This window comes from Barbus barbus (assembly GCF_936440315.1).
Source record: "Barbus barbus genome assembly, chromosome: 5".
NCBI classification, from domain to species: domain Eukaryota; kingdom Metazoa; phylum Chordata; class Actinopteri; order Cypriniformes; family Cyprinidae; genus Barbus; species Barbus barbus.
In genome coordinates, this window is record NC_136733.1 from 20,027,412 (window position 1) to 20,054,934 (window position 27,523).

The 27,523-nt window shown below is 36.6% G+C and overlaps 2 protein-coding genes across 2 annotated transcripts; both read right to left on the reverse strand.

Annotated features, from left to right (window-relative positions):
* Positions 1-242: 242 nt before the first annotated feature.
* On the reverse strand, positions 243-18,565 carry LOC306869351 (uncharacterized protein). Its single transcript, XM_079416089.1, has 13 exons — positions 17,754-18,565; positions 11,307-14,928; positions 10,625-10,720; positions 9,627-9,860; positions 9,410-9,432; positions 9,012-9,133; positions 8,799-8,933; positions 8,356-8,502; positions 7,934-8,081; positions 7,007-7,140; positions 6,684-6,798; positions 6,330-6,506; positions 243-1,782 (listed from the first exon to the last, which is right to left on the reverse strand). Exons 1-13 carry the CDS (start codon positions 17,873-17,875, stop codon positions 1,530-1,532), a joined length of 5,328 nt encoding a protein of 1,775 aa, XP_079272215.1. The 5' UTR covers positions 17,876-18,565; the 3' UTR covers positions 243-1,529.
* On the reverse strand, positions 18,540-25,784 carry LOC306869352 (poly(A) RNA polymerase GLD2-like). The gene is made up of 15 exons (XM_079416090.1): positions 25,506-25,784; positions 24,969-25,129; positions 24,786-24,890; positions 24,401-24,659; positions 24,151-24,265; positions 23,779-23,870; positions 23,603-23,666; positions 23,453-23,519; positions 22,655-22,731; positions 22,446-22,574; positions 22,253-22,296; positions 22,032-22,168; positions 20,010-20,101; positions 19,788-19,867; positions 18,540-19,313 (listed from the first exon to the last, which is right to left on the reverse strand). The coding sequence occupies exons 2-15, from the start codon at positions 25,088-25,090 to the stop codon at positions 19,239-19,241; spliced, it is 1,458 nt and encodes a 485-aa protein (XP_079272216.1). The 5' UTR covers positions 25,091-25,129; positions 25,506-25,784; the 3' UTR covers positions 18,540-19,238.
* Between the last annotated feature and the right edge of the window lie 1,739 nt (positions 25,785-27,523).

A 27,523-nucleotide genomic window follows, 5' to 3' on the forward strand; every position in this document is an offset into this window, starting at 1 on the left:
TTAAAGTAGAAAGCAGTTATTTTAAATAGTAATAATAGTTTATTATGAAATAATAAAATAATATTCATTAATTATTCATTAATCATCATAAAATCTTTTTAAAAATCCAACATCGTTGAGCCTAAACATTAAAAATCTCACTGACCCCAAACCTTTTAACATCTTAATTAATCTATGAGCTTAATTCTGTTTATTAAAACATCTCTATTAGAAAAACATCTGACACTAAAAATATTCAGAAGCATTGTTAACATTTTAATTCAGTCCAGTCGTTTCCAGAGATACAAATAAATATACAAGTAGACTAATTTATATCACAACTAAATGATTAGACAACAGAAACATTTAAAAGAATAATTTTACAAAACAGACACCAAACATCTTGAAAATGAAGATGCTATCCATACAGTATGTGGCCATTAGACGATAAATAGAATTTAAATGCGTTTTCTATTATGCAAGTGATTGTAACTGATTTTGACTGTCATACAGTGAAGCTTTCATAGCAGAAGAAAAATGACATATGTGATACTGTGGTGATCCATTGGAAGTGAAAACTAAAATCTCTTAACTGTTCATTTCCCTTCGCTAGTTTGTGATTAAGTGAGATCCAGACCACCAACGATTTTAAATGGAAACGGTAAAATAACCTTTTCCTACCAAATCATGTAAATACAGAAAAATAAATATTTTCATCACTCATTTGTGATGCCTTGCCCATCATTTCAAAACATGTGTCTCCATTTAGCTAGCATTATTAGCAGTGCCAACATCTGTTTTATTCAAACAACCTGGGGGCCTGTAGCTTCCAAAATAAATACACTGCCTCTGAATGTGAATGTCTGCACATCATGTGATCCAGGGGATCGTCACATACTGTATGATAAGCAACAAAACTGGTCGCATGCACTTTCTGTTTCATATATACAAAAACAACACAACAGCTCCAAAAAAATAGTTTCTGGAGGGATTTAAAAGCACAGCTTCAAAAACAATCCTTCCTTTCACAAAACTAAATTAGGGTGACCATATGTCCTTTTTCCTGGACATGTCCTGGCCAGGATTTCTAAATTGCCTAAAATGTCTGGGTTTTGGCTTTGTTTTCCTATGGACGTGCTCTCTGCGGTCTTCATACATTGCTTTGACCGTTCTCTGTAGATCCCACCTTCACACATGCCATGATTGGTCGATTATGTACACTGCCTGCACGCTATCGGTCATTAACTTCAGTGAGTATGAAAACAATAAGAAAACTAAGCCCAAACCAAGACATTTTTTGGTAATTTAGAAATCCTGGCCAGGACATGTTCGGGAAAAAGAGGACGCATGGTCACCCTGACTAAATATTTCTCATTATGGTCACCCTAACTAAATATTCCTCATAATCTCTTCAGTCACACCATACAACTGAGCAATTATTCAGGTGACAGCACAATATGGTTTCATTTCATTACTATTAAGACAGAATCACTTGATTCCTATCCTGTCACACAAGCAAGCCCAGAGTTTTGAGACTTCAGTCATGTAAACTAGCAGTGCTTAACAAACTCCGGCACCTCCATGGTCATTATTAGTTCTAGTTTACCCGGCTGCTCCAGGACAAACACAGGGTGGCAAGGCTGAGTGAAGGTGTGCCGAAAAGTGCCCAAGAGCTGCCCGTTCTGAGCATTGAAGAAGAACAGCCGACCCTGACTGAAGTCCAACAGAGTGCCGATCCGTGCAGGTATGTCCATGACAAAGATGTCAGACTCAACACGGTCATGAAGAAGTTCAAATCTGCAGCTGGAGAGAAGAAGGGTTAATACAACACGATAAGTCTATCAAATAATATACATACAATGCATATAATTTAGTACAACACAATAAAAATGTCAAATATATTATATATATATATATATATATATATATATATATATATATATATATATATATATATATATATATATATATATACACACAGCACTGTGCAAAAGTCTTAGGCCACTAGTATTTTCACCAACAAAAATCCAGTCATCCAGTCTGTCTGGAATGACAGGAAGAAACAGAACAAACTGAGACAGACTACATCCAGAAGAACTGTGGCAAAGTCTCCAATATGCTTCAAGAGATCTACCTGCAAAGCTACCTGGGAAAACTATGCGCAAGTGCACCTAGGGCAAAAGCGCAAAGGATGCGTTTTAAACGCAAAGGATGGTCACACCAAATGTTGATTTAATTTAGTTAATAGAAGTTAATGGATAAAGAAAATCTATTTATGAAATTATTTTTGACAGCATTCTCATTTTACAGCATTTATACACAAGTGCTTAAAACTTTTAACAGTACTGTAGCTTTGTACTACTGTAGCTGGATTTAGTCTGTCTCAGTTTGTTCTGTTTCTTCATGTCATTCCAGACAGACTGGATGATGATCAGATCAGATCTCTGTGTGGAACACTGGCTGTTGTCAGACTCTTTGTGCAAACAACAATCTCACTGGATTATTACAATTAATGGCAAAATGAATGTTTGGAAATGTAAATTGATATTTCCTACTGACACTACAGCAAAAAGGTAGAGTTTTTAGCTGGTGAAAATACTAATGGCCAAAGACTTTTGCTTTGTACTAATATATATATATATATATATATATATATATATATATATATATATATATATATATATATATATACACACAGTGGTGTGAAAAAGTGTTGGCCCCCTTCCTGATATTTTTATTTTTTTGCATGTTTGTCATACTTTAATGTTTCAGATCATCAAACAAATTTAAATATTAATCAAAGATAACACAAGTAAACACAACATGCAGTCTTTAAATGAAGGTTTTTTTATGAAGAGAAAACAAAATCCAAACCCACATGGCCCTGTGTGAAAAAGTGTTTGAAACTTAAATAGGACCTGCCTGACAAAGTGAAGTAGACCAAAAGATCCTCAAAAGCTACACATCATGTTGCGATCCAAAGAAATTCAGGAACAAATGAGAAAGAAAGTGATTGAGATCAGTCTGGAAAAGGTTATAAAGCCATTTCTAAAGCTTTGGGACTCCAGCGAACCACAGTGAGAGCCATTATCCACAGATGGAGAAAACATGGAACAGTGGTGAACCTTCCCAGGAGTGGCCGGCCGACCAAAATTACCCCAAGAGCGCAGCGACGACTCATCCAAGAGGTCACAAAAGACCCCACAACAACATCTAAAGAACTGCAGGCCTCACTTGCCTCAGTTAAGGTCAGTGTTCATGACTCCACCATAAGAAAGAGACTGGGCAAAAATGGCCTGCATGGCAGAGTTCCAAGACGAAAACCGCTGCTGAGCAAAAAGAACATAAAGGCTCGTCTCAGTTTTGCCAGAAAACATCTTGATGATCTCCAAGACTTTTGGGAAAATACTCTGTGGACTGACGAGACAAAAGTTTTTGGAAGGTGTGTGTCCCATTACATCTGGCGTAAAAGTAACACAGCATTTCAGAAAAAGAACATCATGCCAACAGTAAAATATGGTGGTGGTAGTGTGATGGTCTGGGGCTGTTTTGCTGCTTCAGCACCTGGAAGACTTGCTGTGATAAATGGAACCATGAATTCAGCTGTCTACCAAAAAATCCTGAAGGACAATGTCCGGCCATCTGTTCGTAACCTCAAGCTGAAGCGAACTTGGGTTCTGCAGCAGGACAATGTTCCAAAACACACCAGCAAATCCACCTCTGAATGGCTGAAGAAAAACAAAATGAAGACTTTGGAGTGGCCTAGTCAAAGTCCTGACCTGAATCCTATTGAGATGCTGTGGCATGACCTTAAAAAGGCGGTTCATGCTCGAAAATCCTCCAATGTGGCTGAATTACAACAATTCTGCCAAGATGAGTGGGCCAAAATTCCTCCACAGCGCTGTAACAGACTCATTGCAAGTTATCGCAAACACTTGATTGCAGTGGTTGCTGCTAAGGGTGGCCCAACCAGTTATTAGGTTTAGGGGGCAAGCACTTTTTCACACAGAGCCATGTGGGCTTGTATTTTGTTTTCCCTTCATAATAAAAAACTTCATTCAAAAACTGCATGTTGTGTTTACTTGTGTTATCTTTGATTAATATTTAAATTTGTTTGATGATCTGAAACATTAAAGTGTGACAAACATGCAAAAAAAAATAAATAAAAAAAAAAAAAAAAAAAATATACATATACATATACATGTATATATGTATATGTATATGTATATATTATTTATATATTATTCCCCCCCCCCACATCAATCTACACTCTATACACCATATTGACAAACGCAATAAGAGAATTGTCACAACTTCGTAAATTTATTAAAAATAAAAAACTCAAATAAGTACATTGCATAAGTATTCATCCCCTTATTAGCTGAATTTAGCTGAAGTACCTGTACAGCCTCAAGTCTTTTTTGTTTGATGCGACAAGCTTATGCGACAAGCAATTATCTGCCATTTGTCTCCTCACCTCTTCACCTCTCAAGCTCTGTCAGGTTGGATGGGGGCAGACACACATTTTCAGGTTTCTCCAGAAATATTTGATTGGGTTCAAGTCCAGGCTGTGGCTGGGCCACTCAAGGACATTCACAGCGTTGTGTATAAGCCACTCTTGCTGTGTGCTTAGGGTCACTGTCCTGTTGGAAGGTGAACCTTCTGCCCTGTCTGAGGTTCTGAATGCACTGGACTGGGTTTTCATTAAGGCTATCTCAATATTTTGGTGCATTGAGTTTTTCTTCTATTCTGATGAGTCCCTCAGTCCCTGCTGCTGAAAAACTACCAGCACACTTTACTTTTGGGATGGTACTCCGCAGGTGATGTTTCCCTTCAAACATGATGCTTAGAATTGAGGTTCATCAGACCAGAGAATCTTGTTTCTCAGAGTCTGAGGGTCCTTTAGGTGCTTTTTTTGTAAATTCCAAGTGTGTTTTCTTTTATCTTCACCGAGGAGAGGATTGAGTTTGGCCCCACCGCCATAAAGCCCAGATCGATGGAGTGTTGCAGTGATGTTTGTCCTTCTGTAGATTTCTGCTATCTCCACATATGATCATGGAGCTCAACTAGAGTGACCATCAGGTTCTTCGTCACCACTCTAACCAAAGCCCTTCTCCATCAATTGCTCAGTTTGGCCAGGAGGCCAGCTCTAAAAAGAATCCGGGTTGTTTCAAACTTCTTCCATTAAGGCTAACAGAGACTACATGCTAAAGTCTTGTAACACCTACAAGCAATATGAATGATCCTGAGCTAAATTCCAACTGTCCCAGATAAGGGTATGAGTACTTATGCAATGGAATCATTTAAGTTTTTTTTTGTTTTTAATAAATATGCAAAGATGTTAAAAAACGTTTTTTTTTTGTTTTTTTTGCTTTACCATTATAGTGTATAGAGCAGTGATGGGCAAACTTGGCCCTTCCAGGCCACTTTCCTGCAGAGATTTGCTCCAACCCTGATAAATCTCACTTGCCTGTAGCCTTCTAGTAGTGTTGAAGACAATGATTAGCTGGTTCAGGTGTGTTTGATTAGGGTTGGAGCTCAACTCTGAAGGAAAGTGGCCTGGAAGGGCCGAGTTTGCCCACCCCTGGTATAGAGTGTAGATTGATGTGGAAACAAGTAATTTAAAGCAGTTAAACATAAGGCAGCAACATAAAACTTGAAAAACATTAAGGGGTATGAATACTTTCACAAGGCACTGTACATACATATATAGAAAGTCAATACACTGTTTTTACTGTATTTTTGAACAAATAAATGCAATCTTGAGAGACAAAAATTTAGTAGTATATATGCTATGTAATGTAAACACATTTATTCCCTTTTCTCTCATTTGCAGACACACTCATAAAATTGCTCTTTCCATTGGCAAGGTTTTAGTTGCTGATTTGCAAACTCTAACATCATAGACTATGTACCTTCATAGCTGCAGACCAGGGCTTTTTTTTAAACACAAGACTATTTTTAAAGGTTTTATGGAAGACTTTTTAATGAGAAAACAGATTAAATGAGAGAACACATTTGTTTTTAGATTTATACCAAAGTGGCATTTTGATTCTTTTTGAAGGCACCAGTTAATTTACCTCCCCAATTGCCAAAGAGCCTTAATTACACAGTGTTTCCACAGTTTGTAATGGTTCTCCAAAATGTCCTAGACCAGATTGTTTATTTAAACCACTTTTCCAGCACACCTTAATGAGAAGCTAATAAATAAACATACCTTTCTGGCTGGACACACCTTTAAATGTTACTGGTCCAGAAAATCCCATGACCTTTAAACCTAATGGATATCCTCTTTAGGATAATGAAACAAATGCACAAATACATGCAAGTGAATGACATGAATGGGATACCTTATAGATGTAGGTACACAATGTAGACACCAGGAGGCACTGTTCTCCCCCAGTGTGCTGGTTTGTGATACATTTGGATATGCAATGCCAATGCGGTAGGCTTTGCACTTTGACACCTCCGTCTCCCAGTAGTAATGTCCAAGAGAAGGTAAAAGCTCACCCATAACAGCTGGACATCTGGGAACAAGTTAATTGAAATACATAATCATTTGCTCTATATAAACATACTTGTGCATCACTGAAAACAGCATATGTCAGGCAGTTTGAAGTTGAATCTTTTTTTTTTCCCACTTATAAGTATGTATCTACAGTGTTAGTTTTGTAATAATGAAAACAATTGTTTAAGGTACTTACTCTATGATAGAAGACATTTTATTGTAGACGTCGTGTGGGTTCTCTACTGAGTTTCTGTCCTCTGAAACCTTCAGCACCGAGTTGGCCGTTTCGCTGAGGAAGTGTAACCTTGTACCTTAACATACAACAACATTCACAAATTACCAAAAAAACTGAATGAACATCATTTGAAAAGTGAGAATTTAGTGATGCTGTCAAATATTGCCATGCTATTATTACGACTGGATTTTGTCCATGGAACGTTGTAAACAACAGGTAAATGTGACTGCACTTTAATAGGTATGAAAGTCTTAGACTGATGTTATAATAGCAGTGAATCTGACCTCTGGTGGAGATAAGGGCCGCCTCGCTCTGCTCACTGGCCCCTCCGGCATTCACTGATTTGATGTAGAAGAGGTAATTTTCATTGGGCTGAAGGAGGACCCTCTGCTCATAGCCTTTTATCCCAGATATGGATCTGTGTAAGGAGAGACTGTTTTCAATAAGCGCAGATTTAACCTCTCTTTACCCTGCTCAGATGTGCACCCTTGAGGAATCATGGGAAACCTCATCTGAGTGTTCGATGGATTTGAGTATGCAAGCTCTTAGTGAAATATGCTACATGAAATATTTATAACAAATGCTACTGATGTTATGTTTAAACAATGTAAAAATATACACTTCACCTATGAAGTCAGCATAAACTGGAAATTGCTAATGTTTTTTCTTCACTAATGTGACGTGTATATATAATATAATATAATATAACAATATATTATATTATAAATTAGATCATATAAAATAAAAATTTGAATCTCGGTTAATATAGTTAACCAAATCTTTAATTACATGCAATAAAACTTTAAATGAAATAAATAAAATAAAACAGACTTATTTAATTTCAACTATTTGTAGTCAAAGCAACATTTCTCATTTAACTTTATGTACGAAATAACTAAAACTAAAATAAAAATGTATAAAAACTATACTGACTCAAATAAACAAATAAAATGACAAAAACACAACAAAACTGCTTAAACTTCGCCGAAAATTACAATGAAGACAGAAATGATAAAATAAACTAATTCAAAATATTAATAAAAACTGTAATAGTAACTCAAAATATTAAAATAACACTGATTAGAATTGTCAATTTTTAATTCATGGTAACTTTAAAAATAAAAAGATTATCATAACACTATTAACCAAAACATAAAAACATGATGTTTATGCTTGTACAGAGAGCTGAGGATAAGACCGGTTAACTGTACCTCAGTCCCTCTCTCTCACATGCGTATTGGCGGCAGTACTCCAGTGTGAAGCTGTCCACAGCGCTGGGCTGAATGGCACTCCAACGCAGCGTGGCCGTGTCCCACAGCACTGTGCACTGTTCTGTCTGGATCACCGGGACAGAAGGAGCTGAGGAAACCCAGTGAATTGAGTTACTGATCAAAAACAGATAAACCGCTAATCCCAAATTTGTTTTGCTAAATGTGAACACTACATATTTAATCTGGATTAAAAACACTTACATTTTGCATTCACATTCAGTGTTAGTGACCTCGTAAAGAGGCTCCACATGGTCATCTCGTTATAAAATGATATATTATGACACATACATATGGCAGCATGACCTCTTGCTCTCAAAAAACATCAGGCGAGTCAGAGGGGATTTACACGATGAGCAACTGACCGGTTCTGAAGGGTAGTCTCTCACTCGGCATGCTGCAGCCTGTGTAGTTTACCGCCATCACCCACACTTTATAATACTTATCCGGTTCCAGCTCTTCTAGATTACAGTAGCTCTCCTTCACAGTCACCCTGTATTCCTCTGAGATCGCTGCAGATTCAATTACATTTAACACACTTTAACTGAAGCGCACGGATCATTTGAGCATCCCACTGACATAATTTTACATAATAATAAGTGTTTTTATTAGTTAGATAGGCATGTTTTTATGCCAGTGGCAAATGGATGGTTTGTGCTTAAAAATTTTCATATTTTGAAAAATGTTTCAACATATTTATACCATACAATGAAAGTTAGCATGGTCCAAAACAACACTGGGCAGTGTTGTGTACTGTGTTTTTTTTCTTAGTGTGGATGGTAAAATCCCATTCTCCCTTTGGTCTAACCTCCTTGTGGCTCTTCCATGCAGTAGACTTGGAAGCAGTCAATAATGTCATCCTCATTGACTTTCCAATACACAGTAACAGAAGTGCTGGTTGCAGAATTGGCCTGTTGAGGCTGAAGATGTGGTTTTTGAGGCACTACAAAATGAGTGATAATTCAAGTCAGTAAAAAGTGAAGGGTGTTTATTTGCAATGGAAATCTTTGCTAAAGTGCACCTGGAATGGCTTGTCTGTTTTTCCTCCCATTGCCTGATTTGCCCTTGGCATAATCCTCAAAAACCAGCAGCCCACGTGGACCAAGTTCAAGTGACATGGTGGATTCCAAAGCTGTATTCAGCCTATTTAAAAAAAATAATAGAAGGATCACTGGAAGGAGACTATAAGAAGAAATCCAGTTTATCACAATATTTACAGTAAATAATTAGATTTCTATTCATTTAATGGCTATACACACTTGATTCAAACATTGTTTTGAACACACCAAACTCAACAAGGCAATTAAAACAAGCTTCTGTTTTCATTAATTTAATATGCAGATAATTTCTGAAGTATTGTAATTAGCATTCAATGTTAGCAAGCCACTGATGCAACATACATTCAGGCCATTCAGTTACCTCATATTGATATCTTTTGATGACTGAGAAGGGATGAATAAAAAATTGATTGATTAGACTAACAGTTTTAGTTCATCGTCTCTCTTAACAAATCTTAGCTAAGCACTTTAAAATGCTTTCAGTGCAACTATGGCTTTAAAATCAATACATCAAAACTAATCTTAAAGTATGACCTACTTTAAGCGAGTAACTAACACACAAATGACGTAAGCCTCACAGAAAGAAACTTAAGTGGGTCTGTCTCTTCCTCCTCCTTTGCTGTCATCTCCATAGTCTCCTTGGCCTTGTCGATATTCTCCTGGAACGAGACAATCTGGTCGTACAGCTGCTCTAGTTTGGCCTTTTTCTCCTCCTCCATGGCCTGAGACATCTCATTATACTGATCCATCAACAGCTTCACCACCTCCTCATTGTGCTCCTTTATGATCTTCTCACAATCATTAAAGTTCTCCTGTGGGAACAGCACAATAAAGATGCACATAAGTTCTCAGTAACCTTTCTCGCCTTAATAGCATCCCCAAGCTGACAGTGCACTGACGTAAGCACTACAAAAGAGTGCAAAAGTCGCCTCCACAATGCTAAGATGTTGTGGGAGCACATTTTCTAGGGCAGTGATTTCTTAATCTTTTTTTAATCTGTCTTGGTCCACCACTGTCCAACACAATAATTGTGAACTTGGACCACAAAACCAGTCATAAGGGTCCATTTTTGGAAATTGATATTTATACATCTGAACGCTGAATAAATAAGCTTTCCATAGATGTATGGTTTCTTAGGATAGGACAATATTTGGCCAGGATACAACTATTTGAAAATCTGGAATCTGAGGGTGCAGAAAAATCTAAATATTGAGAAAATCGCCTTTAAATCTGTCAAAATAAAGTCCTTAGCATAGCATATTACTAATCAAAAATTAAGTTTTATTAAGAAAATGTATATTTACGGTAGGAAATTATTTACTTAATATCCTAATGATTTGTGGCATAAAAGAAAAATCGATCATTATGACCCACCCAATGTATTTTTGGTTATTGCTACAAATAATATCCGTGCTACTTAAGACTGGTTTTGTGGTCCAGAGTCACAATAATACAGTGGGTGTCTATGATATTTTGGTCACTAGATATGGCTTGTTTTATAATCCAAAATGTGAAAACCACAAATGGTACAAGGTATGTTACATATGTTTAAATGAACACATTTCAATGTAAATACCTCCACTGTGTTGTATGCCAGCTCAAGCTCAGACACAAAGTCTTCAATGTTCTCTGATCTTCCTTGTAAAACTGATATCAGTTCGCTCAGCTGATTCTGAAATATCACATGGGAAATTCATTAGACAGGCATCATGAAACATTCTGAGGTGCAGAACACAATGTAGGCCTAAATATTCAGCATTCATCTTGAATGATTGAGCAATGTCTATTACTTTCATACTTGTAAATACCATTTCTCTTTGGGATTGTTCATACTTGCAAATGTCAAATCACATTGGTGCAGTCCTTTGGAATAAACTACAGATGAATCATGGAAACAGCTGTCAGCTTTCAAAGAGGGACATGCAGGGCTTGCTATGAGTCAGTCGGTTCTGACTCATCTGTTATGAACGCTGTCAAAGGCCAATAAAGCAAGCAATCTTTCACTTGTCTCTACCTGATGTATACTTAAACATTCTTGTATAGACAACACATTTTATTTTGTTTTACAGTTGATTATGTGTTTTTATCATTTGGAAATATTAGACACTGGAAGGGTCCTTCTGTATAAAACACTTGAGCAATCAGTGACTTCATAATGTAAGCTCTCCAGACAGGCCAGCTGAGAAAGATCAAATGTCAAGTGGATGTCAGGAAATCATGTCTTAGCACTCTTTGAAAGTACAGGGAACTTAGCTTACCTTAATACTATCAAAGGCCTCATCCAAAGAGGCTGTCTCGTGGTTTTGATGCTCAGCCTCACTCAACAGTACTGGGCAACGACAAACAAGGCAGAATGCATCCATTGGTTGAATTTCAAGTTCCTCTTGTTCATATTCCGCCATCTGGGCACTATCTAAACCCTCAACAAATTCAAAACCGGTTTCCAGGGTTTGATCTGACAGTCCAACTTGTTCACAGTGCCCATCCTCAGCTAGAGCTTGTTCAGATTGTCTTGCCTCTTGTTCGGTGACCATCTCAAAATCAAGCTCCTCCGCAATTTCCTGCTGCACATCTTGGTCGCAGCTCAAGGCAGACAGGTCCTCCTGAGGAGTAAAACTTCGCAATTGTGAGAAGACATCTTTATTCCTACTTAGGTTTCCTCCTCTTTGTATATCTTCATAAACTTTCACACTATCCTTTGGCTCTAAAGGTGAGACTCTCATTGCTGAGGTGTCATCCTCTACTGGAGGAGGAGGCAAAATGGGTTCTGGTAGGTCTGTTATGTCTTCAATCTGTGCATAATTCATTTGTGTTTTCTTTCCTTCCTCTGAAGTTTCTGTTGAGGTTAGAGGTAACATCTTGTTCACAATATCTGTCCTACCAAGGGATGATTCTTTCACTGGGATTTCTCTGGTTAATATGGCCAGGTCATTTATTTCACTATGTTCTTCTACCTGTACCACCTTTATTGGTATAACAGGTGACAGTCTTACTTTTGATAAATCCTGTACATCTTCTGTCACTTTCATCTGCTCTATGCTTTCTTGAGCAGATGCCTTCATGTCATTAGCTAACAATAAGCTATATTCTTTGCTTAAATCAATAATTTCTTTAATCTCTGTTGTCACTCTTTTCTCAGCAGGTATCTCATTCTGAACTTGCTCATTTGTGGTGCCGGCTTTCTGATTTGCTTCCTCTGTAACATCCACCTTAATTTCCTCAACTTTCCCATGTTTTTCTGTGACCCCAAATTCAATCTCGGGTATCTCAATATGTCCCTTTTGCTTTTCCAACCTTTGTTTTAGCACTGGTGCCTCATTTTTTGGCCTATCTGCACCTGTGTCCGATTTGGCCTTCTCGTTTTTTGTACTGAATTCATTTTGTAATTTTGGATATATTTTCTCCTCACTTGTAATCTCAGGTTTAATCTGAAGCTCAGTGTTCACTGTATCTGTTTCACACGAATGTGATTTTTCTGAAGCTCTCTGAACTGATGTGATTTCAGACTCTGGCTTCATTTCAAGTTCTGTTAACACTTCTGCTGTACCGACACAGGCCTCAACCTCTTGTGCTGCACCAATTCTGTCAAGTACTTGCTCTTGTTCCTCTTTCTTGGGTATTAATCCTTCACTCACTTTATCCTCAACAACAGCAAGTATTTCTCCATTCTCATGGACGTGAGAGTCCATTTCTAAGGCTTTAAATGCAGAATGTTCAGTTTTAGTAGCATCTGTTGTGCTTATTTCAGTCTCTTCTGAAGGCTTGACCTCTGCTTTCAGAGGTTCTTCAGTTTTAGGAGGTTCTGTTTTAATCTTCTGAGAAAATATTTCTGGTGATTCTCGTTTTACTATGTCTTTATCAATCCTTTGAGTACTATTTGACTCCATAATTTTGTCTTGTGTCTTGGATTTATTAGTCTTTCCTTTGTCATTTTTTGCAATAATACTAGATTCCTGAATGTCAGCAATGCCATCAGCTGCTTTGTGACGTTTATCCACACTGGTCTCAGAAACACTAATGTTTTCAACTGCATGTGGTGCATGAGCCTGGATTTTCTCTGAGCTCTTTGTTTCAGGCAGAATTTCAAATTCATCTTTAGCTTTAATAACATCTTCATGACCTAAACCCCCAGGCACTTGAATATGATCATTCTGGCTTATTTGTTCTTGTCCATTGTGTTCTTCTTTATTGGTGGTTTTGCTTTCTGGCTCAAGGACTTGAACCACTTTATGAGGTTGTATGTCATCAGGGTCACTTTTTGTTGTGTTACTGTCATTGATAAAGACAGTGACATCACATTGCTTTTCATCTGTCCTACTATGATTCACAACCAAGTCGTCTGATGTGACCTTTCTTCTAATGATCTTTTCCACCTCTGATTGGATTCGTGAAGCACAGTGCCCCTCCGAATAACACCCTGTTGACTCACACTGCACTTCACTTTCATTTTTATCTTGCACATATGGTTGTTCAGCAGTTACTTCCTCATTTTCTTCTTGTGCTCTTTCTAAACATCCAGTGAGTTCGAATTTACTTTGTGACCATGTAAATTTTCCCCCATCTCCCTGCTCTTTAGCCTCAGGTACATTAGCAACCACTGGTGTTTCATCCTTCAATATGAATTTCTCCAGATAACCATCTCCGTCATCAGAATCAGAGTATCGCCTTTTGAAAGACCTTTCGGAAACGACACTCTCCGCATCTGAGAAGTCATCTTCTTTCTTTCGGTCTCCTAACGCGTCCTCATAAAGGTCTGAGTAGTGGAAGGACATTGCTCGTGGCTCCTCAAGAAGAACTGGATCTATGATCTTTGGTGGTCCGGTGGGAAGATATACAGGTGTGAGGATACATTCCTGACTTCCAAATAAGACTGATCCACTCTCTTTCAGAGTTTTAGAGATCTCTTTTCCTGTTCTTCCATTTCGCTCCTCATATTCATGGGGAACCACAGGCTCTGCATTGGACTTATTTCCGTAGAACACTTCATCAAGATGTTCATCTGCAATTTCAACATCACTGATAATCACAAAAGAATCTTCATCAACGGCTTCATCTGCTTTTGGATCTTTCTGAGTCACCTGAGGTTCCTCTGGCTGGACAGTAACTTCTGGTACAAGTTTTTCTGTCAGTGTAGTGCTATCACTAGGCGTCTGCTCATCTAACAATGTGAATTTTTCAAGATAATCCATAGGAGTTTCATCCTTCTTTGGTTGTTTATCAGCAGAGATCTGGGATGATTCCTTCAAGCTTTCATTTTTCTTTATTTCCTCCATGTCTGTCTCTGTGTTCCCAGGACAACTGTTTGTAGCAACTGGTTCATGCTTGTGTTTGGATTTTATCTTTGGGGTATCATCCAAGTAGGCCAAATTCTCTGCCAGTTCACCGCTATCTTCCTCATCTACGGTGGAGAGCTTTGAAGGTACAACAATATTGAGTATTTCAAAACCTTCTGATATCAAACTAAAAAGATCTTGATCCTTGCTTGCAACAGATTGACCATCCTCGTATTCAGATCTGATATTCGGCAGAGACACCTCAATCATTGCGGGTCTTTCCTCACCTATCCGACTTTTTGGTAGTTTGGTGCTCGACTTTTTAAATCGGTCACCCAGCTTGCCTCTGCTGCTTGTCTTTTTCCTCTTAATTCTGTCTTCATCCATTATGATCACAATATTCCCCTGTGTTCCAGAACCTTCCAGGCTGTACTGTTCAGATGGCGAGCTTCCCTCTGAAGCCCATGGAGTCGAGCATCTACTGGAAGCAGTCTCCCATACAATCCCACTGTCCTCACTCTGTACCGTCACCATGGAGAACGACGGGTCCGCCATCAGGCACTGGAGTTTAGGCTTCACTGATGGATCTTGCACAACTTCCTTTAAACTAACCAAAAAGAGTTTAGAAATGTTTCAACAAAATGTGGTGTAGAATATTATAGTGTCAAGTATGCCCACCCTTTGAGAAGTTGGTCATTTTCAAATGGATGTAATTTATCAAACGACAATAATAATAAAAGTCTTATTTCACTATAGCTAGGGCTGGTTATAAAAACGTAACGTAATATTTGTGTATATGGTTCGCTGCGCAACAACATTTTTTGTGATGGGCCATATCTGCAGACTGCAGCCAATGGAAATACTTCTCTCTCGTGCACGTGCTGCTCCGCACAGGCTCAGCACAGATCGTGAAAGCAGACTTTGCAGTTTTTGTCATTCATAATATCAAACGAAGTGTAGAGACGACGTAAATAATTGATTCATTATGCAGTGTAGAGAGATTCATTAATTAAAATGGACAGTTTGTGAGATCCCGTTGAACTAAGACGAGTTACAGCTTTAATGATTTAATGATACATTTTAGGAACACTGTTGTCTGACTGTGCTCTATTTAGTCAATGAAAATAGTTCCAAACAAAATCACAGTTGAGCCGCTGCACATCTCCAAGCAAATACAGCCGTGTTTATGAATGAATCTGCGTTTTTGAACAAATCTAGCAAGTCAATGATTCAATGACCCATTCATAAAGGAGTGATTCTATAATTAGGGATACATGTCATGTCCATGGACTCTATCAATTTTACCAATTTTTCATTAACTTTTCACTTCAAACAATGTCCACTTTTATATCAGGGGACATTTCTAATTAATTTAATACAAAAAAAAGAAATCAACAGATATCCATCTTTTATCTTGCAAAAATGGCTGGAAGTTGCTGTTTTTGTGCTGTCCGATTTGGTAAATGTGGCTCGAAAATATTTTAGGCAATGTAGAAATCCTAGCCAGGACATGTCCAGGAAGAATGGCATGTATGGTCACCCTAATTTCCACATAGTCATGACTGATAAAGTGTTATGATGTTATTGAACAAGTCCTTACAACTTGAAGTGTCATGATGCATTATAAAACTTAATTTAACTTTATAATAATGTAATATAGTCATTAACAAATGTGAACTAAACCGTCAGACAAAAAGATATCTCTGGAGATGGATGTCTTTGGTAAGGATGGCGAATAACGCTAACTTCAGCATACTTTGGATTTAAGTTGAAGAAAGTTTCATCCTTCATGATAGCATCTGACAGAACGCCCATTATGAAGCCCCAAATTCATATTTTCAAATCAGTTAGACAGATAACATCAAATACTCTGGTGAATAGACTCAAAAACCTTCAAACAAATGTGTTATCAAACATGTGGTACTTCATTCATGTTTCATTTGACACAGCATTTGTCCGTAACACAGTTGACAAAATAACGAATCAAACGTTAATTTTCATTAACATTTAAAAAGACATTAGAGCTTAAGCTTGCCAAATAATTCATTTAGCACATTAAGGGGATATATTATTCAACGACCTAGTTTATTTATCAAAAAAGAATACTCATTTTCAGACTTCTTGGCTGACCTGAAATGTACCCCTAAATATAGAATGACTCAAAGAGAGTAACTTGTTTCGTTCCTAAATGAATCAGCCGTTTGAACGAATCCATTGAATGAATGATTCAGTGACAAAGATAGTGACTTGCTGCCACCTACTGGTTTCAGTTTCATTTTTAAATGATAAATTTAGTCATTTAATCGTTTAATATTTTTATATTCAAAACTTCATATTTAAAACATTAATCTCATAATATTGTTATTATACAAATATATATACAAATTTAGTTTTTGTTAAAAATCTAACAACATGAAAACTCATACTTGGTTTATAATTTATGTCAGTGTCACTAAAACTATGATAATTTTCCTGAACACATTTAACCTTTGTTTTATAGAAAAAAATTACACAGTCCTTGGGGGGGGGGGGGGGGGGGGGGGGGGGGTTTCCCCGGGGGGGGTTTCCCCCACTCTACCCTATTATTAGTATAGTATTATACTAATTGTACTAATTAGCAAGTATTATAGCCTATGTCGAACCTTTGTGCTAAATTTTCTTTTGGCAATTTGACATGCAGTTTTCATACTTGGCCCACCCAGTTTTATGTAGCCCACCCATTTAAAGATTTCTGGCCTTGCCCCTGATTTAGGCCAACACTAAATGTAAATAGCAATTAGATGCTTTGTGCAAATAGAAATGGATTCTAATTAGACTAAGTGAAAATATCAGTATTTTATTAGCCATATGCTATTTACACTATAGTGCAATAACGAGATTATATTTAGCCTGTAAGAATAGCAGCATTTGCAATAAGTGTAAATAGGATGCAGTGCAAAAATGGCAGATATTTTTACATCAATATTGTAGTACATTTATAAAACAGTATGCAGTTATAACATATGATTGTAAATTATCATATAAAATTGCTAAATATTGCCACCTTATGTCTGGACAATAGTTCCCTACCTACACCTACCCGATAAACACTTTATTAAATTAACTTTTTTAGATAAAAAAAATATATATATTTTCTTCACTTTATATATATAAAAAAGGCTCTCCGACCTGATATGTGATGAAAAAGAGGCTACGGCAGAAAGCGGATCACGCCAAAAGCGCTTTACGTCCTACGCCATGGAGGCGATATAATCCCAAAGAAATCGATGGGTTTTACCTGGCTACGCCCCTGCTACCATATACACTTTTTATTTTTTGAACACAGCACTTGGGGGTTTATACATCACCCAGGACATTCATATTTAAAAAGACCTAGGTGATATGATCCTTTATGCAAAACTTTTTAACTAGAAAGCACCCGTGGGAAACTACCTGTTATGAAGTTCCTCAATCTCCTCTTCGTCGTCGATATCCATTATTCCTGACCCCACGTCCTGCATTTCCTCCATCTCTGGGTCTGCCCCCTCACGTTCCCCTTTCAAAGAACGATCCATTTAGATAATTGAAATATGGTAGTGTTATTTTAAAATAAAAACCAGTCTTGGGGAGTGCAGCTTCGCGTTGGGATCATGTCTCGTTGAGCGCAGTTCTTCTTACTCAGCGGCTGCTGGAAATAGACTTCAAATATTCTTGAGCTCAAGCCTGCGTACTTGGGAAAGAGTCACAGGTGTCCCCGTTTTTGTAACCCCAGTTAAGGATATTGTCCCATATATTTGATTTCATCTGTCAACTTTTAAACAATAGCACATCGTTAACTAAGCTCTGAGCAGTAAAGCATGGATGAATCTGCGGCGGTGTCCTCTGTAACATGAGACGCAGAGAACACCGCCATGTCCATGAGGGACTCGGGACACCGTAGTGTCCGTTTTCTCTGACTGAGCTAAATTTACTCTCTAACCCTGCCAGACAGGCATATTGACACCCCCAAAACTCACTTTATGCTATGAATCGAGAATAACAACCCATTAATGGATGCTGTATCAAATTAAAACATAAATCACACTTACCAGCAGTTGAAAGTGTTACTGCCATGCATGCAGAAATCAATCCAATTCTCAATTCACATGAAAGCAATCTCTGAACATAATATTATTATACATGTATTCCAATTTGATCATATTAAAGAATTCCCCTTAAAATATAAGGAATGAACAAGTACCACTTCCACAAAAGATAGCTTTCTCGTTATATTTGCATTTAACAAAACATATTACCTACAAAACATGGGAGTAAAAGAGACTAAAAGTTAAAAACAAATAAGTGACAAAAGGCAAATTACAATTTCATAGTGACATTTTAAGCAGATAAATAAACATTTAAAAGACTGTACAAACTATACAAAATGTGACCGAATATATAGAAGTGTAATCGCTGAAGTAGTCAGTTGCCAGAAAAAGTAGTCAGTTGCCAGTTGTTGTTTTTACAACTTGGGGTTTTTAAGGAAAACAAAAAAAAAAAAAATCACACAAAAGTTGTCATGATATTTTTATACTGTTTTGCTTTGATTTCAGGGAGCTAGAAAAGGATTATATTGCCTAATAAACCCAAAAATGCTCAGAGAAAAATTGCTTTTGCAACAGCTAATTTATTTTCTGAATGCAGACTGTGTACCATATGGGCAAAAGATATTGCTCAGTGTCTGATGTTTCATGTTCAACTCAAACATAAACACTGATGTTCCTGACTAGGGACCAGATCATTTCCAAGTCAGCTCAATGTATTTGGCTCAACACATTCCAAAAGGTCCAGTATACCCAAAAGCCCTCTGTAAAGGAGTAAAGCATTTCTTCTGACAATGTATAATTGAAGACTCCAAGTTTAATCCAATCTGTGTGTTTATAATTATCTGGGGTCATGCTATCTTTTTGGTCTTGCATTTTTGAGAGGCAGGACGAAGTTGAGATCTTTTCTCAGCTGCAGAACCTGGTAGGACTGTAAATGAACAATAAAAACTCATTACCAAACATAAACTCGGTGCTGTTTCAACAGACCTTGTTCATAAATAAGGTCAGAAAAGTATTTAGCAAATGTAACTACAAATTCCAGTTCCCCATTCTTCATGACAACTATAGCCTCCTTAAAAGTAGCTCTGGATGAGAATAAACTTACATAACGAGCGTAAATGCAGAGAGATTGCATAAAAACAACATTTACTCCTGTATTACTGCCCTGAAATGATCTATATACCGTCTTATATTCTGCAAGAAGATATTCACTTTTAAGATTTCACTCTCTGATGAACTACATGGAATACTACATTACATCATTATTGTAAAACAACGAGATGCTTATTTTAGTTACTCAAGTTGTCAGGAATGAGTTAACAAAAAAACAAACGATATTTTAATATTAATTAAACATTTTTATATTTTTAATTGAATTTTAATTTGATTTAAGAAGGCTTACCTCTGTAAATTCTGCTTTAATGGCTTCAAACTTAGCCTTCTCGTGAACAGCTCTGGCTGTGTTTGTGCGATCAAATGGTTCTAAAAAATAAATACAATTTTAATAAAATAAAATATATATTAGTATAAATATTCAAGTTCTTGGGGACTGATAAATACTAATAAAAACTAACAACTGTTATTCTTATGTACTTCTTCAGTACATGATTTTGGGACTGTTTACCTTCTACACAAATGAACTTATCTCTCCATTCTCTGCAGTTGGTCTTAGGAAGAGTTTTTGCCTCATGCACAGAGATCACATGCTTTTCCCATCTGTGGAAATATAACAATTAACAGTAAAGACATGCTTTTCAGTGCATTCAGACTTGTTTATTCTAAGAAGCATATGCACATATCCAGAGTGTTATGAGCATTAGAGCGGGCCATCTGGACCAGGGCCACATGCAACGCCAGAATTTCACCTGCTGTTGTCAGTCAAGCAAAGTGACATGAAACAGGAGCTTTGCAGGTGGCTTAGATTTAGGTTAGTTTTTGTTAGCAACACTGGCCCCTATCTATTACAAGTAAATCTAATCTGCTGAGTAAACCGGGACACAAACATTACAAATTTGATTGCCAATTATTTACCCTTGTGCTGTGCTGTTCAGAGTCAAAAATGGCAATCCTTTTTAAAAAGTTTGTTTGCAAATCTCTCATTATGCCATATTATCACCTCATAAATCTTGGATTCAGTCTTTTTGTCAACTTGCTGTCTTTCAATTAGCACAGGTAAGTGTTTCCCACAGATTTATTTTTCTATTTGTGGTGGCACTGACCCCGGGGGAATTTAAAACTTTGATACAATAAAAATACTGATATACCATTAGCAAAAAATGCCACAACATTAAGGGCATAAAATTTTAGATTTTTATTGAAAGATAAATATAACAAGGCTAGAACATGACAATGAGGTATATTTTTACATTAATGAAAACTTCTTAGGTGGTAAAATACGGGAGAAAACGCATTGATTTGCTTATGTTTACTTCAAATTTCTTCAGAGAGAATGATTATTTTTACTATTTTTACCCAAAAACAGGGTGGTGTGAGCATTAATGAGTACACTCATGTAAAGCATATATCATTATATATAGGCCGGAGGACAATAGAACGTTCCAGGAAATCCCTAATATGGACAAATGCATCCAGCAATCGCTGTAGCCTAATAAAAATACAGAAACGCTGTAACTGACTGAACATGAACACAAACACAGCGACATAAAAATAAATTATATTTATAATGTACTAGTAATTGACATCAGATCACAAAAATATGTGATTTAAAATACTTAACTATGTAACTACACTCAACATATACATAACATATTTAATAAAATATGTTAAATTATTAATATGCATTTTGTTGGACAACATGCTTATAAATGCTCTCATTACACTGCGATGTGTGTAAACTAGCTGTCAGAGAGGAGAGAGAAAGTGCAGCTGGTACCATCTGTGTATAGATACTGTGGAAAAAAAGAGCACTGAAACCATTTTAGATATTTTTAGATTTACGTCCAGTCATGTGAGAGAGATGTGCTAAGCTAGTCATCACGGCAACTTAAGCTCTACACCGAAGTAAGATTTTACCCATTTTAAAAAGTAAAATAAAAATTTTATGGGAAAAGGAAAATCTATTTGTCAATGTGGTCCATGTTGATATTGTGGTGGGCCCCCACAAATAAATCAATGCATAAAAACTCTGTAGGTTTTTTTCTTTTTGGAACTGTCTGGTTTTAGGCCTCCTGTTCACTCAAAAACTGAGATGCTCAAGCTCAGTCTGAGTATTACGATCATACAGTTCCAAAAAGAAAAACAAAATCTGTTCCAAAACGAAAGAAAACAAGTTGGTAAAAAGATTGAATGCAATATAACAAGAAATATACATGCAATTTTTGACTGTGAACACCTCAAGTTATAACAAAGTGGAAAAACATTTTTTTTTGTTATACCCTGTTCGCACAAAGTCAGCAAGTTTTAGTCCAATGTGATAATTACCTAGCATTAACTTTTGACCTCTGAAAAAAGATCGCAACACAACAGGAGGGTTATGTGTTATAGCACTACAACTACTAACAGAATACAAAATAAAGTGACCTAGAATAAAAATTAAAAAAAGTTTCTGAATATTTTCTTTTTTTGCCTAAAATATTGGTTTGATCAATGCCAATGATTTGTGCCATAAAACAATAATGTTACTTACTTGAAAACAGTGGCATAGTACTTCAGGAAACCCAAGAGCAAATCTCCCAGGGATGACTGGTTTTTAGACACAAAAGCTGGAATATTGCTTGGTCCACTTGGCACAAGATGAATGTCCATCATAGGGTTGAAGCACTCCTGAAAGAAATGATAGCAGCATGAAGTAAATTTTTGAAAAAGCATCTTTTTGTGTGTCAATTATTTATTAGACAATTTGCTTACTGGATAATCCATCTGAAGGCATGGGATGACAGGTTGAGGAAGAGCTATATTGAAACAAACATTTAGAACAACAAGAGCAGAAAAGCACAAGAAGGCTTCAAAGCTTGCATATTTTTAAGACTCACTGCACTCTCAGTCCAACAAATGTTTAGTGTGTTAGTACTTAGTCCAAAACGTTAGAAAAATGACTTACTCTGAAGGTAATGCAGGACCATAAGAACCAGCGAGTAGCTACTCAGTGTTCCTCGGCTGGCATTATTGATCCGGTGATGACTGGCCCATTTCTTTATTACAAGGATGATAGGACGAACACGTTTTTCAACTGAAATTAATATAAAAACTAATAAATAACATTTTCATAGATTTAAATTAGGTACACATTCTGAACATTTCTGATCTTACCATAGGCATATGTCCGCAGCAAGAAGGTGTTTCTGATACCAACAGTGTTGTTAAAGTTCAAGTCAAACTCCACACCACTGGCATGTAAAAGAATTCCAGAAGAAACTGTGGTTAGCTGATGTACTGATCTTTTGTTTTAAGATGATACTGCCTTTCATGCTTGCTACATTCACACTGCCAGTGCTGGTTAAATATAAGTTCACCATAGTTCAAAGGTTTGGGTTAGGAATTTTATTTTTTATATTTTAGAAAGAAGTCAATTATACTTACCAAGGTATCAAAATGACCCATTTTCTATTATTTGATCAAAAATAAAAATGCTAATACTGTAAAATATTATTACAATTTAACATTTTAGTATAATTTATTCATATGATGGCAAAACTGAATTTTCAGCAACCATTACTCCAGTCTTAAGTGTCGCATGATCCTTCAGAAATTATTCTAATATGCTGATTTGCTGCTCAACAAAGATTTCTTATTATTTAAATACTGAAACAGTTGCTGCTTATTTTTGAGGACACTGTGATATAATTTTATGGATTACAATACATGCATTATGAATATAAAGTTCAAAATAACAGCATTTATATGCAATAGAAAACTTTTATAAAATCTTATCTTTTGTAAAAAAAAGAAAGAAAAAATAAAGCCTTTACTGTCACTTTTGATCAGTTTAATGCATCCTTTCTAAATAAAAGTTTTACTTTTATTTAAAAAAAAATAAATAAAATAAAATAATGGTAGTGTAGGCACACCTATTTCTGAAAATCCAACACAAAAACTGAAAAGACCTACCTGACTCTGTCCCTGAATTTCAGAATGGGCACTTTAGCTCTGATGAGCTGAGGCCTCTCAATGTAAGCTGTGAAACAGCAGTAATGCCATTAGTGCATGAACAGGGAAACGTCTGTGTGTTTAATCATGTATGTATGGCAAATCACTTACACAGTTTGTAAAACAATTTCCGCACAAGACTAAGAACAGATACAGCATCTGTTCTGTGGTTTACCTACAAAGGAGTAAGTAGAGAGTTATACCTAAGACAGCATAGCCTGAACAATTAGCATAGAAACTATTTGGACAGAACTAAACAAAGCATCTTTCCTCTAGAACACACCTACCGTTCCCTCTTCAATGACAAGACAAAGATCTGCATCACTGCTGCGACTACCAAAGCCATTTAAAGATGACCCGACCAAGAAGACTTGTGCACCTTGACCAAAAATAGAGCAAAGTTTGAAATAAGATGGACTGAATTTGCGTCAGTTATTTGTGCATTATTGTGATGTTTTTATCATCTGTTTGGACTCTCATTCTGAAGGCACCCATTCAGTGCAGAGGGTCCATTGCTGAGCAAGTGATATAATGCTAAATATCTCCAAATCTGTTTCAATGAAGAAACAAACTCTTGGATGGCCTGAACGCGAGTACATTTTAAACTATGGCTAGGGAAGACTGCGGTCATAATATCTGTAAATATGAGTGTAATGTACATGGGAAGATTGTCTGGATGTCCCTCTGCAGTGCTGCTCGGCAATGTTCCTTCTTCTCCAGATCATCCTTCTGTTGCTCACAAGCATGAAACAGGTCGAGAATCTGCTTACTCAGCTGTGGGCAGAAGAATAATAAATATAATACTGTAAAATATTCACTTCTCCAAACTTTGCCATTAACTTGTGCGTATCAAATAAAGGTCATGTGACTAAGTCAGACAGCATTCCTGGCTTTTATTTGTGTGTTCACCTTATCATTGACTGATGATGGGTGAAAGGCGCTCTGATGGGATCCCTCTCTCAAAGATGGCACACAGCCTCCAGTCTTAGAGGCGGCAGATGAGCACGTGGGGACACTGGAATAAGAATTACACACTTCTCTGCTTGACACCGGTCCAGTAGCCAGTTGGGAGGTAAAGTTGGCATTTCTTGCAGGCTGGTTGTGAGGACCAGGAGATCCGAAGCGCTGTCTCTTCAGGTCATTCTGACTGTGATTATCTCTCCTTCTCCTGGCACAGTAAATTATATTTTTGTTTGAGGCAAAGAACTTAACACACCCCATTGATTGAAATACAAATTAGTAACAATTCCAGTGGTTTGTGGTCACATGTTCAAGATGCCAGAGTGCTACTCACTTTCTGTTGCTTCCTTTTACACCATTTGGACTGAAAGAAACATCAGGTTGTGTCCACTGATAAGTTGGAATCAAACAAGGAACATTCATCGTTGGAACAATGAAACTATGGCGACAGAAATTAAGAAATCAAATGAATTCACAGAACATAATGCACAATTTCAAAAGCACAATATCCACTCACTTTGTTACATTCAGATGGGCTTCAATCCTCCTTTGCTGGGACACAGAGTGAGGTAGAATGTGCTGGAATAAATGTTCAGCTTCCCCATCTTTATGGGAAAAGACGTAACCTCTAGGGAACATCCTCCTCCTCAGCCAGAGAAAAACATCTGCTGCCTTCAGCTTTACGAACAAAACAGTCAGTTTGGAGACTTGGAGAGTTTTTTTTTTTTACTTTCAAACTTTAAAAATTTAACAGGCAGAATAAAACAATAAACGTTCATAGCCAAATTATAAAACATCTCAACAACCAAACACATTATACTGGAAATCTGCTGCCTTTATAGTGTTTCATGCTAAAATTTAAAAAGAGAGATTCTGATATCACTGATGAAATCACAAATGAAAGCAAAACATGCAGCTCACTGGCCGAAGAGCGCTAGAACATAACATCAGTTTACTAGCTTACAGGGCAATAACTGTGTACAACTAAATGTAAAAAGGCTGTAACAATTGCTTTCGATTGTTCTAAGTAACAACCGAAGAAAGAAGAGCTCACCAGTGGGGCTGGCAGGTTTGGTAAGTGAGACAACACAAGTGTGTGAAAAATATCAAAACACCATAACCTCTATTTCCGGGTTATTGCGCTCGCTCGCATCTGATTTTAAAATAAAAGTCCCGTGCGGAGGATCAGTTTATGGGCAGGACATGCTAAGGCAGAACAATTAGCCGTTCTTTAATGTTGCACTGAATAGTATTCATGAAATCGTTTATATTTAAAACAGAATATAAATGTGTCGCCGTGGCCAATTGTCAGTGGTTACATTTAGTTAATTCTACGGATTTTGTTGTTTTTTCAAATTATGAGTAAAAATGGGCCTGTGGTAAACAATGCATGAAAATATTTCTCAAACGTTCACATTTTGAAGCAACTGTATTTTCTTTCTTTCTTTCTTTCTTTCTTTCTTTCTTTCTTTCTTTCTTTCTTTCTTTTTTTTTTTTTTTTTTTTTTTTTTTAAATTTGTTGAAGTTTAAGAAGGTGCTTTTATAACAACTACAGTGGTTGTTCTTGTTCAGTTTGTAAAGAGTAACACATCTTGGTGGTGAGACTATTTTTGACAAATAGTCACAGTGCTGTTATGTAGCATAGACATTTTTCACTATGTTCAGTGTTCACAGCGATCCAGGCTATATGCACGGAGTGGAAGTGGATTGAATTTGCCTGGAGCTAGGAGTGGGTTTCCTGAAAGTTGGAGCATGTGGGTTTATCTCACTAGAACTGGATGAAACGGATGTAAGTGAGTACAGAATGCTTTGTGTGGTGGGTATGGAAAATCTTGCTCCACTCCACTTAAATATGCTTTTCCAGTCCAACTTAAAGTCTGTGTGTTTCTTGATGACACACAAAACTTCATGCTTTTGCTTCTTTTGGAAAAATTTTCATTGATTGAGAAGATCAAAGGCTACAAAACAGCCACTTTTTTTTTTTTTTTTTTGTCTGAAACACCAATATTGCCTCTGGTTCATGAAAATGTTGGGTAACACTTTATTTTATGTTGTCCATGTTGCACTTACTATTATAATATAAATTATGCATAATTAAATGCTAGCAACCCTAAGCCAACCCCTAATCCTAACTCTAAACATATAGTAAGTACATGTTGTTAATTAATATTACTCCGTATTTAAATGTATAATTACACTGTGACAATGACACCTGAAAATAAAATAAAGTGTCACCCGTCCCCTCAGAGGAAAGCCTAGCTTACATCACTATATGTGACCCTGGACCACAAAACCAGTTATAATTAGCACCCGTATATTTGTAGCAATATAGCCAGCAATACATTTTTATGGGTGAAAATTATTATTATTTTTTTATGCCAAAAATCATTAGTATTTTAAATAAAGATCATGTTCCATGAAGATATTTTGTACATTTCCTACCATAAATATATCAAAACTTAATTTTTGATTAGTAATATGCATTGCTAAGGACTTAATTTGGACATCTTTAAAGGCTATTTTCTCAATATTTAGATTTTTTTGCACCCTCAGATTCCAGATTTTCAAATAGTTGTATCTCGGCCAAATATTGTCCAAGTGGTCCAGGGTCACATATTACAAATAAATCCTAATCTAATCATGGCAAACTATCGTTGGAAAGGTCTAAGACTCCTAAATAGATATTTTACCCCTGTTTTTGTTACAAATTATGTAGGAACTGCAATGGATTAATTTATGTCAAGAGCGCACCTAAACAATCTACATCATAACATAAATCTAAATTGTTGCCTTTTCTCTATCATGTTTTAGAAATCATCATAAATTATATATCCACTGAAAGCTTTAAAGTTTAAACCTCAAAATTCGTCCTGTGAAAACCATTTTAAAATCGGACATTGAATTACCATGGAAATGGTACTTCAGATTAATTTGACAAAATGTATTATGAATTATTACAATTTAAGTTTGTATAATGCACTTTCTCATCTATGTTCAAACATGGGGGTGGCCGTTAAAGGGTTAAAAGCAGTATCACACTTGCAATCAAGCTGTTGTACTGTGGTAATTCAC

Excerpts from the sequence above, each read along its gene's own strand:
- LOC306869351 (XM_079416089.1), bottom strand. The coding sequence starts at position 17,875 with ATGGATCGTTCTTTGAAAGGGGAACGTGAGGGGGCAGACCCAGAGATG. Across the intron at positions 9,861-10,624 it reads TGGCATACAACACAGTGGAG|GAGAACTTTAATGATTGTGA; the intron begins GTATTTACATTG and ends CTGTTCCCACAG. Across the intron at positions 9,433-9,626 it reads ACCCACTTAAGTTTCTTTCT|TCATCAAAAGATATCAATAT; the intron begins GTGAGGCTTACG and ends ATCCCTTCTCAG.
- LOC306869352 (XM_079416090.1), bottom strand. The coding sequence starts at position 25,090 with ATGTTCCCTAGAGGTTACGTCTTTTCCCATAAAGATGGGGAAGCTGAA. Across the intron at positions 23,520-23,602 it reads GAAATTGTTTTACAAACTGT|CTTACATTGAGAGGCCTCAG; the intron begins GTAAGTGATTTG and ends GCTGTTTCACAG. Across the intron at positions 22,575-22,654 it reads GCTGCGGACATATGCCTATG|TTGAAAAACGTGTTCGTCCT; the intron begins GTAAGATCAGAA and ends TATTAATTTCAG.